Below are 19,187 nucleotides of genomic sequence, written 5' to 3' on the forward strand. Positions count from 1 at the left end.
TTATTTCCCATATTGCTTGAAACTTGTGGCCTGCTTAATAATATGGAACATCACTTTTAAGTAGTTTTTCTTTAATTAGAATCACCAGGAAAACTAATTATCACATGTGTTTAAGATTGACTTCAGTGATCCATTGAGCCCTGAGACACAATACCATCCATGAGTTTATTTGAAAAACAAAACAATTAAATTTTTATGACACTTAAATCCAATTTGCATAATAATTTGGAACACAGTGTACTGCCTAATCTTTTTGGAGTAAAAGTTATAATATTTACTAGCTCACTTTCCTTGCTCTAAAACGTACCTCCAACGTCCTCTGAAGTAAATTACACTACTGATTGGGTTGGCTCCTGACCCGCTATTAGTCATAGTAATAGGTGTTGTGAACTCCGTTTTCAGGCTCCCTCTTGTGGTCACAGATGGTATTGTGTGACTTTGGTTTTTTGGCTCCCCCTGGTGGTTTGGTTTATTATCCTGCAGGTCTGGCTGGATCAGCTGCCTCGTTATTCACCAGGGAGGCTCCTATTTAGCTCTGCTTCACTTCCACTTGTTGCCGGCTGTCAATGTATTCAGTGCTATTCTGATTACTCCTGACTATCTCGTTTTCTGCCTCTTCAGGATAAGTACCACATAAGCTACAACCCAGCTTTAGGTCAACCAAAAATCTAAATGAATACCAAGGAAATAACCTACAATTTCTAATCCAGATAACACAGATAAAATACAATATTTATTAGTATACCTCTAAAACCATGAAACAGCCACAAACAATTGTACACAAGAAACATATAACCGTGCACTCTGCGATACCCCTGTATCAAATTGTCCTATAATGATTTCTACCTGTCAGTGGAGGTTGGCACCCTAGACATAAATACGAGACTGGCACCCCCACTCCTCGTCGGCTTGCCCTATGGTTCCCCAGATGCACCCTAATTAAGTGTTTCAGACAAGCCTGCAGTTGTACATGACAGGAAATTATATAGGACAAAAGAAACCTTGATAAGAAGGCAAAATAAGGGGTGCTGTACACGGACACAGACAATAGACAACCTGTAAATTGAGGAAAAGACCAACCCCTATTTATAAAAAACAGGCATAGGACACATTTTCATTTAGGCCCAAAGGGGCAATACAATTAATGCGGTGGATCCAAGCACATTCTTTCTGCAGCAGGAATTTATCAAAGTTGCCCCCTCTTGGGTTTGGTGTATACACTTCTATAACACAGAAGGAGATCTCATCCACCCTACCACCATGAAAATCATTAATATGTCTGGCTATTGGGGTGTCTCGCTTATGCTTAATATCCCCCGCATGTTCGCCAACACATCGCCTGAACTCTCTCTTAGTCTTGCCAACGTAGTCCTTAGGACAACTACATGTGGCAATATAGACAACCCCGCTGGTTTTGCAGTTGGCGAAGTCACGCAGGTAGAATCTCTTTCCAGTTGTGGAGCTGGTGATATATTTTCCCGGTCTCATCAGTTTGCAATTCACACAGCCACCACATCTGAAAAACCCACATGTTTTTATGTCAAGCCACGTACCCGCTGATGTTATGCGTCTCTTAAAGTGACTATGCACCAGATTATCTTTCAAAGATTTACCTTTTCTATATGTGATACGCGGACTAGAGCCAATAAAGTCACTCAAATCAGGGTCAGTTGCCAAGATGTCCCAATATTTTGATAAAATCTTAAAGACCCTTTCATTTTGGCAATCAAAAGTGCCAATGACTCTGATGACATCACTATTGGTTACAGGCGACCTAGTGCATGTTTGTAGCAGGGTATTTCTATCTTGCGAGAGAGCATGCTCGTATGATGTCTCAATGACAGCTCTTGGGTAACCTTTTTCCAAAAATCTCCTCCTCATATCACGGGATTGTTGTTTATAGGTATCTGCATCTGAACAATTTCTTCTGAGCCTCATAAACTGCCCCTTGGGGATACCGCGTTTTAAAGGTCTCGGGTGATGGCTGTCCCACCTCAACAGACTATTTGTGCTCGTTGGTTTACGATAAATTTGAGTTTTTAATGAGCCATCCTCTCGTTTCTGAATGAGCACATCCAAGAATGACAAGTCATTGTCATCAATCTCAAAGGTAAATTTCATACCAATATTGTTGTTATTGAGTTCCTGGACAAAGTCTGTGAACTCTTTCTTACTCCCTTGCCAGATGACAAAAACGTCATCAATAAATCTATACCACACTCCCACAAGATGATGCCACCACATGCTGTCATCAGAAAAGACTATGGTTTCCTCCCACCAGCCCAGGAACAAATTTGCATACGAGGGGGCACATGGGCTCCCCATCGCAGTGCCCCTGAGCTGGTGGAAGTACTTCCTGTCAAAAATAAAAAAAAAATTTGTCAGTGTGAAATATAGAAGGTCAACGACAAATTGGCTGTGAGCCAAATATTGGACTGCTCTTGATCTCAGAAAATGCCCAACTGCCTGTATCCCCAAATGTGTGGAATATTGCTATATAGGGCTTCCACGTCTATAGAGGCCAGAAAACAATTTTTGTCCAGATGCATCCCCTCCAATTTTAGAAGTAGATCGGAGGTATCCCTTATATATGAGGGGAGACTTAATACAAATGGGCGAAGGATTTCGTCAACATAGATACCACAGTTTTGTGTTAGAGACTCTGACCCTGACACAATTGGACGTCCCTTTAATGGCTCCAACCCCTTATGCACTTTGGGGATGGTATAAAATGTTGCAATAAGGGGATGAGCAGGCAAGAGAAAATCAAATTCGTTTTTAGATATTAACTCATTTGTGCTAGCTGTTTGCAATAGTTTAGTCAATTCAGTCTTAAACTTAGTTGACGGGTCAGCACTAAGTACCTCATAGGTGGAAAGGTCTCTTAAAATGGCATAGCACATTTGCACATAATTGGCCTCTGTCATGATAACTAGATTTCCCCCCTTATCAGAGGGCTTAATTATCAGCTCATTATTTTTCATCAGTTTTTCAAGAGCCTCATGTTCACCCTGTGTTAGATTAGACCTTATTGGTCTGGTTGGAATTTTACGCAGATCTCTTTCTGCCAACATAAGGAAGATGTCAATATTGGTGGTGTCGCTGGTTGGTGGCATTTTTTGACTCTTGTTTTTCAGTTGTGTGCATGGGCCCACTCCCACTCTTGGAGTGTTTTCCTCAAGCAACCCAACAAGAGCTTGGTAACCTTCTAGTTCATCTGCCGTCAGGCCCAGCCGATGGCACTCTATCTGATTATTTCGTGCAAAGAACTTTTTCCACCTCAATTTTCTGCAAAAAAGATTTAGGTCTTTTATCCAGCCAAAACAATCAAAATTATTGGTGGGTACAAAATTAAGGCCCTTTCTGAGGAGACTATAATCTTCATTCGACAATACATAGTCTGATAAATTAATGATTTGTCCCTGATTTAGACTGGCTTGGTCCTTAGAAAATACCCAACTCGGGCATTCTGCTCTAAAAAAGAAGAAGAGGACGAAGATGAAGTAGGGCCAGACGCTGTCAGAGAGGGGCCATTTATTGGATTTAAATCTCGGCCTGCCTGTTGTGGCTGCCCATTTCTCTGGAACCCCTTGTTGTAAAATCCGCCCCTTCCTCTCCATTTTCTCCCTCTGCGTCTACTGCTCCTATATGAAATATTTGATTGCACGCGTTCAGTGTCTGAGGTCTCTATGTCAGACGAGGAGATGTCAGAGACGCTGTTATAGTTAAACTTATAGGCCTGATTTTCACTGAACGCTTTAAAGTCTCTTTGAAACTGCGATTGTTTCCTCTCTTTTATGAAAGTCTGATATTTTTCAACAGACGTTTGTAAGAGGCCATCACGTCTATTGAAGTCTGGATCAGCTCTCAACTTCAAAATATTCTCTATTGACTTATTCAGTTGTTTAGATGATAAATCAAATAGTTTTCTCTCCTCTTCAAGAAGCAACTGCATAAATCTAATAGACGAGTCAATGGACTCTTTTAACCATTTATTCAGCAGTTCAGGTGACGCAGTTCTAGGAGATGGATTAAGATTGATCCTAAGGCCACTTGGTATCACCCTGTTTTTAATATAATTTTCAAGAGCCTTAATTTCCCACCATGATTTTATATGTTCTTTATAATCACCATATAGATCCCCAAATTGAGATTTTAGTGATTGGTTTGCTGAGGCTGTTCCTACTTGTGTGCAAAATGCTTGGTTAGCATCCTCAATCCAGGCGTCCGTATTGAGGGGACCCGACAGGAAACTAGCCATGCCACATCAATTAATTAAATACCACATAAGCTACAACCCAGCTTTAGGTCAACCAAAAATCTAAATGAATACCAAGGAAATAACCTACAATTTCTAATCCAGATAACACAGATAAAATACAATATTTATTAGTATACCTCTAAAACCATGAAACAGCCACAAACAATTGTACACAAGAAACATATAACCGTGCACTCTGCGATACCCCTGTATCAAATTGTCCTATAATGATTTCTACCTGTCAGTGGAGGTTGGCACCCTAGACATAAATACGAGACTGGCGCCCCCACTCCTCGTCGGCTTGCCCTATGGTTCCTCAGATGCACCCTAATTAAGTGTTTCAGACAAGCCTGCAGTTGTACATGACATCTCTTCAGGATAAGCTAAGTTCTGTTTGAATATTTTTTGCTCATCTGCCTGCAATATGATTTCTGTGTATGATGAGTCTAGTCCAGCTTGCTAATATGTGATTTCTTGTTGCTGGTAAGCTGTGGGTACGGAGTTGCTTCCCCCGCACCGTTAGTTGGTGCGGGGGCTCGAGCAATCTCTGCGTGGATATTTTGAATAGGGTTTTTTTTTATTGACCGCACAGTTCCCTTCCTATTTTCTGCTATCTAGTATTAGCGGGCCTCATTTGCTAAATCTAATTTCATCTCTGTGTTTGTGCTTTCCCCTTAACTCACCGTTAATATTTGTGGGGGGCTATTCTATATCTTTGGGGTCATTCCACTGAGGCAAGAGAGGACTTTCTTTCCCTCCAGGAATAGTCAGTTTCTCAGGCCGTGAAGAGACGTCTAGGATTTTAGGTAACGTTCCACGGCTACTTATAGTTGTTTGCGGATAGGATCAGGTTGCGGTCAATCTAGTTACCACCTTCCCAGAGCTAGTCGTCTGTTCAGTTACTTAGCTAGTCCTACCTGCGATCCTTGCCACTAGGATCATAACAGTACAGCCGGCCGGTAAAGTGTTAATTGCATGGCAGAAGCAGGAGAAAAGAAGCTTGGAGAATTTTTTTTTTTTTTTTTTGCTGCCGTGTGTCTAGCTGCTGTGTGTCTGGCTTCTCTCCTCCTCTTAATCTTGGTGTGGCTCTGAACTCAGCTGCTGATATGGATATTCAGAGTTTGGCCTCCAGTGTAGATCATCTTGCTGCAAGGGTACAAAGTATTCAGGATTTTGTTGTGCACAGTCCTATGTCAGAGCCTAGAATACCTATTCCGGAGTTGTTTTCTGGAGATAGATATAGGTTCCTGAATTTTAAGAACAATTGCAAATTGTTTCTTTCTTTGAAACCTCGTTCCTCTGGTGATTCCGTTCAGCAAGTTAAGATTATAATTTATAATTTCTCTCTTGCGCGGCGACCCTCAAGATTGGGCCTTCGCATTGGCGCCAGGGGATCCTGCATTGCTCAGTGTGGATGCGTTTTTTCTGGCCCTTGGATTGCTCTATGAGGAACCTAATCTTGAGAACCAGGCTGAAAAAGCGTTGTTGGCCCTCTCTCAGGGGCAAGATGATGCAGAGGTGTACTGCCAGAAATTTCGGAAATGGTCGGTGCTTACTCAATGGAATGAGTGTGCCCTGGCTGCAAATTTCAGAAAAGGTCTTTCTGAAGCCATTAAGAATGTCATGGTGGGGTTCCCTACGCCTGCAGGTCTGAATGAGTCCATGACTCTGGCCATTCAGATTGATCGGCGTTTGCGGGAGCGCAAACCTGTGCACCATTTGGCGGTGTCTTCTGAACAGACACCTGAGTCTATGCAATGTGATAGAATTCTGACCAGAAGTGAACGGCAAAATTATAGACGGCAAAATGGGTTGTGCTTTTACTGTGGTGACTCAGCTCATGTTATCTCAGCATGCTCTAAGCGCACAAAAAAGATTGATAAATCTGTCACCATCGGTACTTTACAGACTAAGTTTATTTTGTCTGTTACCCTGATTTGTTCCCTGTCATCTTAACCGGTTATGGCTTTTGTGGATTGAGGTGCTGCCCTGAGTCTGATGGATTTGTCATTTGCCAGGCGCTGTGGTTTTGTTTTGGAGCCTTTAAAATTCCCTATTCCACTAAGGGGAATTGATGCTACACCATTGGCTACGAATAAACCTCAGTACTGGACACAAGTGACCATGTGCATGACTCCTGTTCATCAGGAGGTGATTCGCTTTCTTGTATTGCATAATTTGCATGATGTTGTCGTGTTGGGCCTGCCATGGTTGCAGACTCATAATCCAGTCCTGGATTGGAAAGCAATGTCTGTGTCAAGTTGGGGTTGTCAGGGAATTCATGGCGACGCTCCTGTGGTGTCAATTGCTTCATCCACTTCTTCTGAGGTCCCTGCGTTTTTGTCAGATTACCAGGATGTATTTGATGAGCCCAAACTCAGTTCTCTACCTCCTCATAGGGATTGTGATTGTGCTATAAATTTGATTCCTGGTAGTAAGTTTCCTAAGGGACGACTTTTCAATTTGTCAGTGCCGGAGCATGCTGCTATTCGGAGTTATATAAAGCAGTCTTTGGAGAAAGGACTTATTCGCCCCTCCTCCTCCCCTCTTGGTGCGGGGTTCTTTTTTGTGGCTAAGAAGGATGGTTCTTTGAGACCTTGTATTGATTATCGCCTTCTAAACAAAATCACGGTCAAATTTCAGTATCCTTTGCCATTGTTATCTGATCTGTTTGCTCGCATTAGGGGGTCTAGTTGGTTCACCAAGATAGATCTTCGTGGTGCGTATAACCTTGTGCGTATTAAGCAGGGTGATGAATGGAAAACTGCATTTAATACGCCCGAAGGCCATTTTGAGTACTTGGTGATGCCCTTTGGACTTTCTAATGCTCCTTCTGTCTTTCAGTCCTTTATGCGCGACATCTTCCGCGAATATCTGGATAAATTTATGATTGTGTATCTGGATGATATTCTGTTTTTTTCGGATGATTGGGAGTCCCATGTTAAGCAGGTCAGGATGGTGTTTCAGGTCCTGCATGCCATTGCTTTATTTGTGAAGGGCTCAAAGTGACTGTTTGGAGTCCAGAAGGTTTCTTTTTTGGGTTTCATTTTTTCTCCTTCTGCTATTGAGATGGACCCAGTCAAGGTTCAGGCTATTCATGACTGGACTCAGCCTACATCTGTTAAGAGTCTTCAGAAGTTCTTGGGTTTTGCTAATTTTTACCGTCGCTTCATCGCTAATTTTTCTGGTCTTGTTAAGCCATTGACGGATTTGACCAAGAAGGGTTCTGATGTTACTAATTCGTCTCCTGCGGCTGTGGAGGCCTTTCGGGAGCTGAAGCGCCGGTTTTCTTCGGCTCCGGTCTTATGTCAGCCAGATGTCTCCCTTCCTTTCCAGGTCGAGGATGATGCTTCTGAGATTGGAGTGGGGGCTGTTTTGTCGCAGAGAAGCTCTGATGGCTCTGTGATGAAGCCATGTGCTTTCTTTTCAAGAAAGTTTTCGCCTGCCGAGCGGAATTATGATGTTGGTAATTGGGAGTTGTTGGCTATGAAGTGGGCATTTGAGGAGTGGCGACATTGGCTCGAGGGAGCTAAGCATCGTGTGGTGGTCTTGACTGATCACAAGAATTTGATTTATCTCGAGTCGGCCAAGCGGCTGAATCCTAGACAGGCTCGTTGGGCGTTGTTTTTCTCTCGTTTTGATTTCGTGGTCTCATACCTGCCTGTTTCGAAGAATGTGAAGGCTGATGCTCTTTCTAGGAGTTTTGTGCCTGACTCTCCTGGTGATTCAGAGCCAGCTGGTATCCTCAGAGAGGGGGTGATTTTGTCTGCCATCTCCCCAGATTTGCGACGAGTGCTGCAGGAGTTTCAGGCGGATAGACCTGACCGTTGCCCACCGGAGAGACTGTTTGTCCCGGATAGATGGACCAGCAGAGTTATTTCCGAGGTTCATTCTTCGGTGTTGGCAGGCCATCCTGGGATTTTTGGTACCAGAGATTTGGTGGCTAGGTCCTTCTGGTGGCCTTCCTTGTCGCGGGATGTGCGTTCCTTTGTGCAGTCTTGTGGAATTTGTGCTCGGGCTAAGCCTTGCTGTTCTCGTGCCAGTGGCTTGTTGTTACCTTTGCCTGTCCCGAAGAGGCCTTGAACGCACATTTCCATGGATTTTATTTCGGATCTCCCTGTCTCTCAGAGAATGTCTGTCATTTGGGTGGTGTGTGATCGTTTTTCTAAGATGGTCCATTTGGTGCCCTTGCCTAAGTTGCCTTCCTCCTCCGAGTTGGTTCCTCTGTTTTTTCAAAATGTGGTTCGTTTGCACGGGATCCCTGAAAATATTGTTTCCGACAGAGGATCCCAGTTTGTGTCTAGATTTTGGCGGACCTTTTGTGCTAAGATGGGCATTAATTTGTCTTTTTCGTCGGCCTTCCATCCTCAGACGAATGGCCAAACCGAGCGCACTAATCAGACTTTGGAAACCTATTTAAGATGTTTTGTTTCTGCTGATCAGGACGACTGGGTGACTTTTTTGCCATTGGCCCAGTTTGCCCTTAAAGGGAACCTGTCACCACGTTTTTGGAAGATGGGATAAAAATAGCGTTAAATAGGGGCAGAGGTGGGCGTTACATTAGTGTGTGTGTTATGCGTTTATTACCCACCTAAGTTGCCGAAATAACTTTGCAAAGTCTCCGTTTTCGCCTGTCAATCAGGCTGGTCTGGTCAGATGGGCGTTGTCTTCCCCCAGATCTTGCTTAGTTTTCCGTTGGTGGCGTAGTGGTGTGCGCATGCCCAAAGTCCGGAATCCTCTTCCAGGGGATTTAAAATAGCGCGGTGTTCGTTATTGCATTGGTGATCGGTGGGCGCGGCCATCTTCCTTTGGCCGCGCGTGCGCAGAAGCGGCGCTCTGCTGGCCGCGGCTTCAGGAAAATGGCCGCCGCGATATCGATCTGCGCACGCGCGGCATCCCGCGGCCATTTTCCTGAAGCCGCGGCCAGCAGAGCGCCGCTTCTGCGCACGCGCGGCCAAAGGAAGATGGCCGCGCCCACCGATCACCAATGCAATAACGAACACCGCGCTATTTTAAATCCCCTGGAAGAGGATTCCGGACTTTGGGCATGCGCACACCACTACGCCACCAACGGAAAACTAAGCAAGATCTGGGGGAAGACAACGCCCATCTGACCAGACCAGCCTGATTGACAGGCGAAAACGGAGACTTTGCAAAGTTATTTCGGCAACTTAGGTGGGTAATAAACGCATAACACACACACTAATGTAACGCCCACCTCTGCCCCTATTTAACGCTATTTTTATCCCATCTTCCAAAAACGTGGTGACAGGTTCCCTTTAATAATCGGGCTAGTTCTGCTACTTTGGTTTCGCCTTTTTTTTGTAATTCAGGGTTTCATCCTCGTTTTTCCTCGGGTCAGGTGGAGCCTTCTGACTGTCCTGGAGTGGATGTTGTGGTGGATAGGTTGCATCAGATTTGGAATCATGTGGTGGACAATTTGAAGCTGTCACAAGAGAAGGCTCAGCGCTTTGCCAACCGCCGTCGCTGTGTGGGTCCCCGACTTCGCGTTGGGGACTTGGTGTGGTTGTCTTCTCGCTTTGTTCCTATGAAGGTCTCCTCTCCTAAGTTTAAGCCTCGGTTTATCGGTCCTTATAAGATTTTGGAAGTCCTTAACCCTGTGTCATTTCGTTTGGACCTCCCGGCATCGTTTGCTATTCATAATGTGTTCCATCGGTCGTTGTTGCGGAGGTATGTGGTGCCTGTGGTTCCTTCGGTTGAGCCTCCTGCCCCTGTGCTGGTTGAGGGAGAATTGGAATATGTGGTGGAGAAGATCTTGGATTCTCGTATTTCTAGACGGAGGCTTCAGTATTTGGTTATGTGGAAAGGCTATGGTCAGGAGGATAATTCCTGGGTTGTCGCCTCTGATGTTCATGCGGCCGATTTGGTTCGTGCCTTCCATGTGGCTCACCCTGATCGCCCTGGGGGTTTTGATGAGGGTTCGGTGACCCCTCCTCAATGGGGGGGTACTGTTGTGAACTCCGTTTTCAGGCTCCCTCTTGTGGTCACAGATGGTATTGTGTGACTTTGGTTTTTTGGCTCCCCCTGGTGGTTTGGTTTATTATCCTGCAGGTCTGGCTGGATCAGCTGCCTCGTTATTCACCAGGGAGGCTCCTATTTAGCTCTGCTTCACTTCCACTTGTTGCCGGCTGTCAATGTATTCAGTGCTATTCTGATTACTCCTGACTATCTCGTTTTCTGCCTCTTCAGGATAAGCTAAGTTCTGTTTGAATATTTTTTGCTCATCTGCCTGCAATATGATTTCTGTGTATGATGAGTCTAGTCCAGCTTGCTAATATGTGATTTCTTGTTGCTGGTAAGCTCTGGGTACAGAGTTGCTTCCCCCGCACCGTTAGTTGGTGCGGGGGCTCGAGCAATCTCTGCGTGGATATTTTGAATAGGGTTTTTTTTATTGACCGCACAGTTCCCTTCCTATTTTCTGCTATCTAGTATTAGCGGGCCTCATTTGCTAAATCTAATTTCATCTCTGTGTTTGTGCTTTCCCCTTAACTCACCGTTAATATTTGTGGGGGGCTATTCTATATCTTTGGGGTCATTCCACTGAGGCAAGAGAGGACTTTCTTTCCCTCCAGGAATAGTCAGTTTCTCAGGCCGTGAAGAGACGTCTAGGATTTTAGGTAACGTTCCACGGCTACTTATAGTTGTTTGCGGATAGGATCAGGTTGCGGTCAATCTAGTTACCACCTTCCCAGAGCTAGTCGTCTGTTCAGTTACTTAGCTAGTCCTACCTGCGATCCTTGCCACTAGGATCGTAACAAATAGGAGCTGGTGGCAGCGAAGTGTTCTGCGCTTTTGGGGAAACTGGCAGTGATGGAAAGGGGTTTATAAGTGTACTGCCTGGCTACGGCTGGAAATAGTTATATCACCCTCACTGCAGCATGCCCAATTGCCCTTACACGACTGGGCAGCCTTTCTGGCGACTAATTATCTACAGCTGAGGGCATCACTGGGCCTGTTGGTGTGTCCGCTGCGGGGCCTGGGGGTACTATGGGGCCTGCGGCTGTGACCGCCGCCAATCCTCCTCCCGTGTCAGACATGGCTCTTCCCCCTTGCTAACCTGGTAAAAGCCGGGGTCTCCTCTCCGGAGTCTGCAGTGGTTCCTCTGGTGCTCCGTCCAGCACTTTGTGGCGCCCTCACTTCTGGCTCTGCTGTACGGCGTCTTCACTACCGGAGTTCCAGGCAGCGAGACACTCATTTCTCCTGCTTCATGCTCTTTTCAGCTGGCTCTGCCCACGAAGGTATGTCTCCTCCTTCCCCTCGCACTCCACGCGGAGTGCAAACTGCAAACTGTCAGTCTCTGGCACACAGTACCTGGCGATGCCGGGGTACGCAATCCTGTTCATGATGCCAAAGGTTAGTCGCCAAGCCAGGGCAGTGGAGTACTCGGTACCGGGTCCGGTCTCAAGGGGATGTCATGGTGGCTGCGACCCGGTCCGTGGCCCTGGGGCTCAATGTTAAAGGGAATGGTCTTTTAAGGGAAAAGTGTTTATAAGTCTGTCGTGATGCCACCTGTGGTGTTCGGTCAGTAGTGGGACCGACGCTGCATTCAAGGGGTCCCCTGGGATATGTTGTGGCAGCACGGGTGTTACACTTCCCACAGGTGAAGCAGGGTCCCCAGAGGTCCTATGGTGTGTGACCAAGATGATGGTATGTGCCGATGAATAAATGGAGGAGACAAGCTGTAAGTCTTTACCTGGTTTACTGCAGATGGCAGGCCACAGTCCAAAGCAACGGCAACAGGTACATTAGGAGTCCAAGCCATCCAGAGACAAGTAGAATCCCGTGGGCAGGTCAGGTCGGGGGCCTTCCAGTCTCCGCTTGCTGTGTCTGAGGTCCCTGCTGCCACTAAGTGCTCCAAACAAGGTCCTAGTTGTTTCCCCTGTCCTGGGACAGGTACCTGTATGGTAGGTAGCTTGAGCTGTACCCACTGGGGGTCTCTGCACAGTGACTCCACGCTCCAGGGTGCTGCTGTACCACAGGTGCAAATGGGCAATGTCTGTGTAATCCTATTCCCTCCAGTTCTGCTCTGTGTCTTAGAATTTCCACAAAAGCCTCGGACTCCCGGTACCCGGTTTCTGCTCACTGACTCCTTGGAGGCCTACTCATAGCCTCGAGTCCTGTATCTCCACTCTGCTCCCTTCCTCTCTGTCCTCGCTCACAGACTGTCTGTACAAACTGAACTGACTCCTCCTCCAAACCAGGATCTTTATCCAGGGATGTTGCCCTAAAACAGGGTTTTGAGCTCCCCCTCTTGGCCTGGATTTGGAAGGTGGTGTGTGTGTGATAACCTACCAAAGGGAATCTCAATTGTCTCCAGGCATAGCACTACCCTCCCCGAAAGGAAAGCAGCACTACTGTGGTACCTGAACTCCTGGGGTGCCAGAGGATCGCCTTAATAGTATGTTTCAAATGAGAGGAGGAAGAAAGAAGTAGAGAATTTCCTGAATTAAACTAAATAGCAAAGCCACTAAAGACTCAAGGTCTCCAAAAAATTCAATTTAAAACAGCAGAAAAAAAGGCAGCAACACTTACCTGCCCAGGTCTTGGAACAAATGCACTGCAGGTAGCAGCCAGCCCATAAAGCAAGATGTTAGCAACACAGGTGCAAAATACCAGATCAACAGCCACTCATCACCTACCCATTCCTGGAGGGGGGGACTGCCCAATATACATTTGCACAATGAAGGCCCACATAGGGCGCTGTTCACACAAGGGTATTGCATAGTGTCTGGTCTACAGCCTATTAGTCACGCCCCTACTTTTTGATTAGGCGGGCTGGCCAGTACACTTCTCAATGCATCCCAGTGCAAACACCCCTCATGCGAGACCGAACGTGTTTAATCTTGGCTGTAAATGTATACTGGGCAGTCACCCCCTCTAGGAATGGGTAGGTGGTGAGTGGCTGTTGATTTTTTATTTGGCACCTGTGTTGCTAATATCTTGCTTTATGGGCTGGCTGCACCCTGCAGTGCATTTGTTCCAAGACCTGGGCAGGTAAGTGTGGCTACCTTTTTTTCTGCTGTTTTAATTTTCCTGAATTACCTTTTCTGTATGATGAAATATGTATCTTATGTAAATTGGAATCACCTGTTCAACAATACATCCAAAAAAGGAATTTTTGTGCCTACACCACTGATAGTAAAAGATAAATTTAAATCATTGGTATTAAGATACATATGAAATTTTTCCAGATCTGCTGTAGAACCCTGCCATATAAAGATCAGATCGTCCACATATCTGCCAAATCAATGTATATCATCATCAAAAGGATTAGAATCATTGAAAAGAAAATATTCCTCCCACCAAGCCATGCCCAAATTTGCAAGCGAAAGGGGCAAATTTTGAGCCCATAGGAGCACCAAGAATTTGTAAAAAAGAATGTTTTTTTCAAAAATAAAAAAATTATGTTTGAGCAGATATGTGAGCGATCCGATAATGAAGTGCTTCAACTCTGCAGAATAATTGCTGTAATGTTCCAAATGATAACTGACAGCCTGTAGAGCCAAAGAGTGAGGGACAGATGAATAACGATTCACTACATCACATGTGAAAAAGCAATAATTTTCTTCCCAATACAGATCATTAAATGCTGTCAAAATAGAGGACACATCCTTAAAGTACCCTGGAATTCTAACAACCAATGGATACTAATGACTATCAACCCATGAACCCAGATTTTCGTTTAAAGATCTGATGCTAGATATAATAGAACGAAGGGGAGGGGGAAATACATTTTTGTGGGTCTTAGGAAGGCCATGAAAAATAGACAAGGTAATCAGGTATTAGCCATTTACCAATTTTAGAATTTAAAACAGCAGTCCGAATACCATCCTTCACCAAACACAGAAGTTCGGATTTGTATGGTGTAGTTGGATCAGATGAAAGTGGTAGATATGTGAATGAATCATTAAGTATGCTGTGTACCAAACTGATATACAAATCATTATCTAATAGCATTGTACAACCCCCCTTATTTGATTGTCTGATTACAAGGTTGGAATTATTTTGCAATTCCTTGATGGCCAGAGAATCATTTGCTGACAAATTATTGAAATAGTCACACGTGTTAGTTTGCTGATCCAAATCGTTTTCTACCAATGACTGAAATAAATCCAGGGATTGCACTCCGGATTGCAAGGGATAATATGATGAATTTTGAGGAATTACATGAACATCAGTGTTGCGTTTAGCATCCGGATTACATCTAGGATTCTGCAGAAACGATAAAGTTGTAATAGTTGTTTTCTCCTGAAAGGAAAAAGCAGCAGAATTCTCAAAAGTCATATGGCGTTGATTAAATGATGATTGTGCCCTAATATCGTCAGTGAAGAAATGTCTTTTAACCGTCAATAATTTTGTAAATCTGTTTACGCCTTTTATAGTCTGGAATAAATCAAATTTCTTGGTAGGCACAAAATTGAGTCCCTTTTCCAAAACCCACAATTGAGACTGAGACAGAACAATAGGTGTCAAAACCAGGACACTGGAAACAGATTCTAATACCTTGTTCGCCTGTTTCTCACAGGATAACATTTCCAGGTGTGTTGTTCTCTTCCTCTGTCCTCCTCTCCTGCACCTTCTGCGTTTTTTGCTGGAGTAGTTGAAGGGTGTCTCAGTTCGTGTTGGGGGTTATCATGTCTATGTATGGAATTATCAGAATCAAAATTCAGAACTGTTAAATTCAGATGAAGAAATAACAACAGATCTATTATGTTTATATCCCGCCTGGTGGTCAAAAGATTGATTTTTCAATATGGATTTTTTAAAGTACCATTAAATTAGTTTTTGGTCCAGGTATACACCTTGTTGTTTTTATAGTCCATAGTGTCTCTAGAGAGTTTGGAATTTTTGGTCTTATTTATACTCTTCCATGGACTTGATGTTATCCTGGACTTTTTTCATGCTGTTATCAAATTCAGACCAAGATTTAAAGCCATTCAGATCAACAATAACAGCATCAATCTCATCCTTTAATTCGCCAAGTCAAGTCTCTTCATAAGAAATGATAAGTTCCATTAATTTAAAGGAACATTGTGACAAAATAGCATTCCATTTGATGAGAAAATCGTCAGAGAAAATATAGGTAGGAGTTTTTTTAATGCAAAGTCCACGTGGGATCATCTCTTTTTCAAGACATTTTTTTAAAGTGTTGTGATCCCACCACGTTCGCAACTCCTGCCCTAATAATTTGTCAAGTTAGTTTTTGATCAAGACTCTGATATGTGAGGATTAGTGATGAGCTAGTATACTCCTTGCTCCGGTTTTCCCGAGCACGCTCCGGTGACCTCTGAGTATTTGTTAGTTCTCGGAGAATTAATTTTCATCGCTGCAGCTGAATGGTTTACAGCTATTAGTCAGCTTGATTACATGTGAGGATTCCCTAGCAACCAGGCAACCCCCACATGTACTAAGCCTGGCTAATAGCTGTAAATCATTCAGCTGAGGCGATGAAAACGTAATCTCTGAACACTAACAAATACTCGGAGGTCACCCGAGCGTGCTCGGGAAAACCCGAGCAACGAGTACACTCGCTCATCACTGGTGAGGATTCATCATTTACTATATCAGGTTCATGAAAAACTTGTGCTAATTTGGCCATCTGGGAGTCAAGAGAGGAGGTCATAATGAACACAAAGAAAATCTAGGAATAAGTCTGGGCAAAATTGCGGAATGTACCCAAACCAAGTGCATAAATAAAAGGCTCACAAAAAAGTTTGAAAATAATTATAGTCACAAATGTAAAAATCAGTTGCAAATTGCAATGTGAAAAAATGCTTCAAATAGTCACAGAGCTCACCACTTCACGAAGTATGCAGGAGAAGGAGGTCTGGGAGCTTCAACGGGATCCACATGCAACATCAAATGGGTAGAGCCAAATCAGAAAGCAGGTGGGTGCTCGCAAGGCTAGTGAGTACAGCCAAACAGGAAAAATTGAGAGGATAGCGGCACACCACTGATGAAAAAATGAAAACATTTTTATTCAGGCATAGCAAGCCATAGTAAAACATGAAAAGCCTTACGTGATTCAAGTGCATGTGGAGCGCCCCCAGACGCAGGGCCGCGGGGTACTTGGTACCGGGCTTCTCTGTCTCTGTTCTAGGGTTATCATGGTGGCTGGACCCGGTCCGTGACCCTGCTAAGGGGCGTCCAATGAAAGGTGTAGATGATGGTGTGCGGTGCAGGTAGCAATAAATGACGAGGACACAGAGTTGCAGTCTCTTTACCTCTTTACTGAAGGCTTCAAGGTCCTCAATCCAGAGTACGGTTAACAGGGCTGTCTGAGACCGGCCGGTCCGATGGCACCTCCAGAGTTCCCTTTGCAGGTGGAAATCTGTGCCTTCCTTCTAGCGCCTGTGTGTTGTAGTACTTCCCTGCTGAGCACCACGGGATAGTCCTCACAACTGTTGTGTCTGTTCCTGATGTTCTTTCTCACAACTTATGTCTATTCTGATGTTCTTCTCCGTCCCCCAGATGATATGGATAGGACGCACCCGTATGACGGGAAGGCCTGGAGTTTTTCCGGGACCCTAGCGTCGCCCCTCTCCCACAGTTGCCCCCTATGTCTTCTTAGGTGATTTTGGTGAGACAGCCAACTGTTGTGGACCTGGTGGTTAGGAGCACCCGGAATGACCTGATGAGTAAACTGGAAATCGGAACAAGCACTGGGAAAGTGGGAACTCTGCTGACCGCAAACACTACTCCTATCACACACACTAGAAATAGCCGTGGAGCGTACCTAACTCTCCCTAGACGCCTCTTCACAGCCTAAGAGCTAACTACCCCTAAAGATAGAAATAGAAGCCTAACCTTGCCTCAGAGAAATTCCCCAAAGGTAAAGGCAGCCCCCCACATATATTGACTGTGAGTTAAGAGGAAAGTCACAAACACAGGAATGAAACAGGTTTTAGCAAAGGAGGCCAGACTTCACTAATTTAGTCAGAGGATAGAAAAGGGAACTGTGCGGTCAGCACAAAAGACTACAAAAAACCACGCAGAGTAAGCAAAAAGACTCCCCACACCGACTCACGGTGTGGAGGTGCCACTCTGCATCCCAGAACCCTGACGAAGAAGGACGCTGTTCCTTCGAAACGCGTTGGTTAGAACCTTGTCCCTAGCGCCGCTCCGTAGTCTCATCAGCGGTGACGTCACACGCTCAGTTCCCTGTCGGCCATTCTCCTTGTGCTCGTATCCAGGGACGCTACCGGCCGGAGCTTTCCCTGGCTCTACGCAGCCGCTGCACAGCATCTGCGCTGCTACACCTGCTGACTTATCACCCCAGCCATTGCCCTGACGCCGGACTCTCCATTTCCTTGCACCTGACATCTTGGTGCCTGGATCCTGGCCGGTCATACTATTACATCCATCGGCACATCTACAGCCTCTCCATATGATCGGTGGCATTCTCAGGTATGTTCACCATTAATTTTGGTGGATTTCTGGCGTTATTATAATTCATGTACCAGTGTTCACTACATCCCTGCTTAGTCTGTTCGAGCGCTGATTTAGTTTTATTGGAGCTTTATTTTCATTGGAGCTGTTTTTTCTGCACATAGCAGTGCGTTTTTTAGTAGGGGCTTTTCTTGATAGTTTTACATTGTGGCATGGTACACTATCATTTCTGTTGGTATTACATTCCCTCATGCGCGGTCCCAACCTTCCCTTCTTTTCCCATGTTTATATACCATATAATGTCTGTTAGAATGTCTATATATGTTTTACTTTATATGGGTTTGCCCAGATAGTGGTAATGTTAAGGGTGTATAGTATATGAATAATATATAATGCATTGTTTGGGTTATTATTGTAAATATATATTGTAAGGATTATAGCCCGTTAGTCCTTTTATTCTGGTATATATGGATTGGGTAGACATATAGGTGAGGTATATGATTAGGTGAGGATCTGTTAGTTGCTAGCTAGCATCCGACATGATATTTCATTACCTGGAAGACGCAATAATAGGTTCTGTGTTATAGAGCCACTGTTTGTGTGAAGTCCTCCTACACTTCGCTCCTGGTGGTGCGCATGCGCGGTCTGCGATCCGAGGTCTGTGATTCGGCGTCATGGTGGCCTTGGCAATGTCGGGACCTAGTGCCGTGCGTCCGGTCACGTGGGGCGGGATCGCGGGACTTCTGGGTCCTCCTGACTGCGCATGCGCCGGACACACCAGTGGTGACAGGGATAGGTGGACGGTTAGTATAAAATAATCTGTGGACCAAAATGTACTACCCCCTGACGAAGGAAATAATCCGAAACGCGCGTCGGGGTGAGTTATCTCAGGACACGGCCGGCTGACCCCAAGGTATATACCAGTATATATGATATTTATGGTCCTTTCCAGCGTTTTTGCACAGTGGTTTTCTAAGCACGGAAGCTGGCTGCTAAATGCAGTCTGAGCACATTGCACTTTTTTTATGCTATTTGGAGACACATATAGCTCATTAGTACTGTTGCACTTTATATTTGAGTATTTGAGTATCTGTGGCCTTAGCACATTGCACAGTTCTTTATTTATTTGATGATATATACAAATTGTTTAGCACTCTTGCACTTTGGATTTAATATTTTTTAAGAAAGGAGCAATGAGATCAATATAGTGTGTCCCTGGTAGGGACCAAGTATGCAATAGTGGGGTAGCCGTTATATCATATATTGTCCTGAGATACGTACAGATTCATTGATTTTATATATATTTTATTGATGTAAATTGTTAAATTTAATATTGTTGTTGCTGTGTATGTACGATAAAAGTAATTTTAATTTAACTCCTTGCTTTGGTTACTGTCTGGTGATCTGTAGGGAAGGTGATTGGGCTTTTCTTTCCACTAGGTGGCGGCTGTCACCAATTTACACAGAGTACCAAGAACTGGTGAACTATGGTATTTGGGAATAGTATAGATATATG

At 44.7% G+C, this 19,187-nt stretch overlaps 1 protein-coding gene across 3 annotated transcripts in view; it reads right to left on the bottom strand.

Moving 5' to 3' along the window:
• Nucleotides 1-19,187, bottom strand: part of LOC143767198 (uncharacterized) — a 237,296-nt gene that overhangs the window by 158,562 nt on the left and 59,547 nt on the right. Inside the window, exons 1-2 of one of the 3 annotated variants that reach the window (XM_077255324.1) lie at nucleotides 16,080-17,261; nucleotides 14,786-14,920 (exon numbers count right to left, since the gene is read on the bottom strand). The exons of the other annotated variants lie outside the window; for them this stretch is intronic. Coding sequence (XP_077111439.1) covers nucleotides 14,786-14,815 — 30 coding nt within the window. The 5' untranslated portion in view covers nucleotides 14,816-14,920; nucleotides 16,080-17,261. Of the gene's footprint in view, nucleotides 1-14,785; nucleotides 14,921-16,079; nucleotides 17,262-19,187 lie in introns of those variants that run through there. 3 annotated transcript variants of the gene reach the window in all.

This window comes from Ranitomeya variabilis, chromosome 4, assembly GCF_051348905.1.
Source record: "Ranitomeya variabilis isolate aRanVar5 chromosome 4, aRanVar5.hap1, whole genome shotgun sequence".
Taxonomy (NCBI): Eukaryota; Metazoa; Chordata; class Amphibia; order Anura; family Dendrobatidae; genus Ranitomeya; species Ranitomeya variabilis.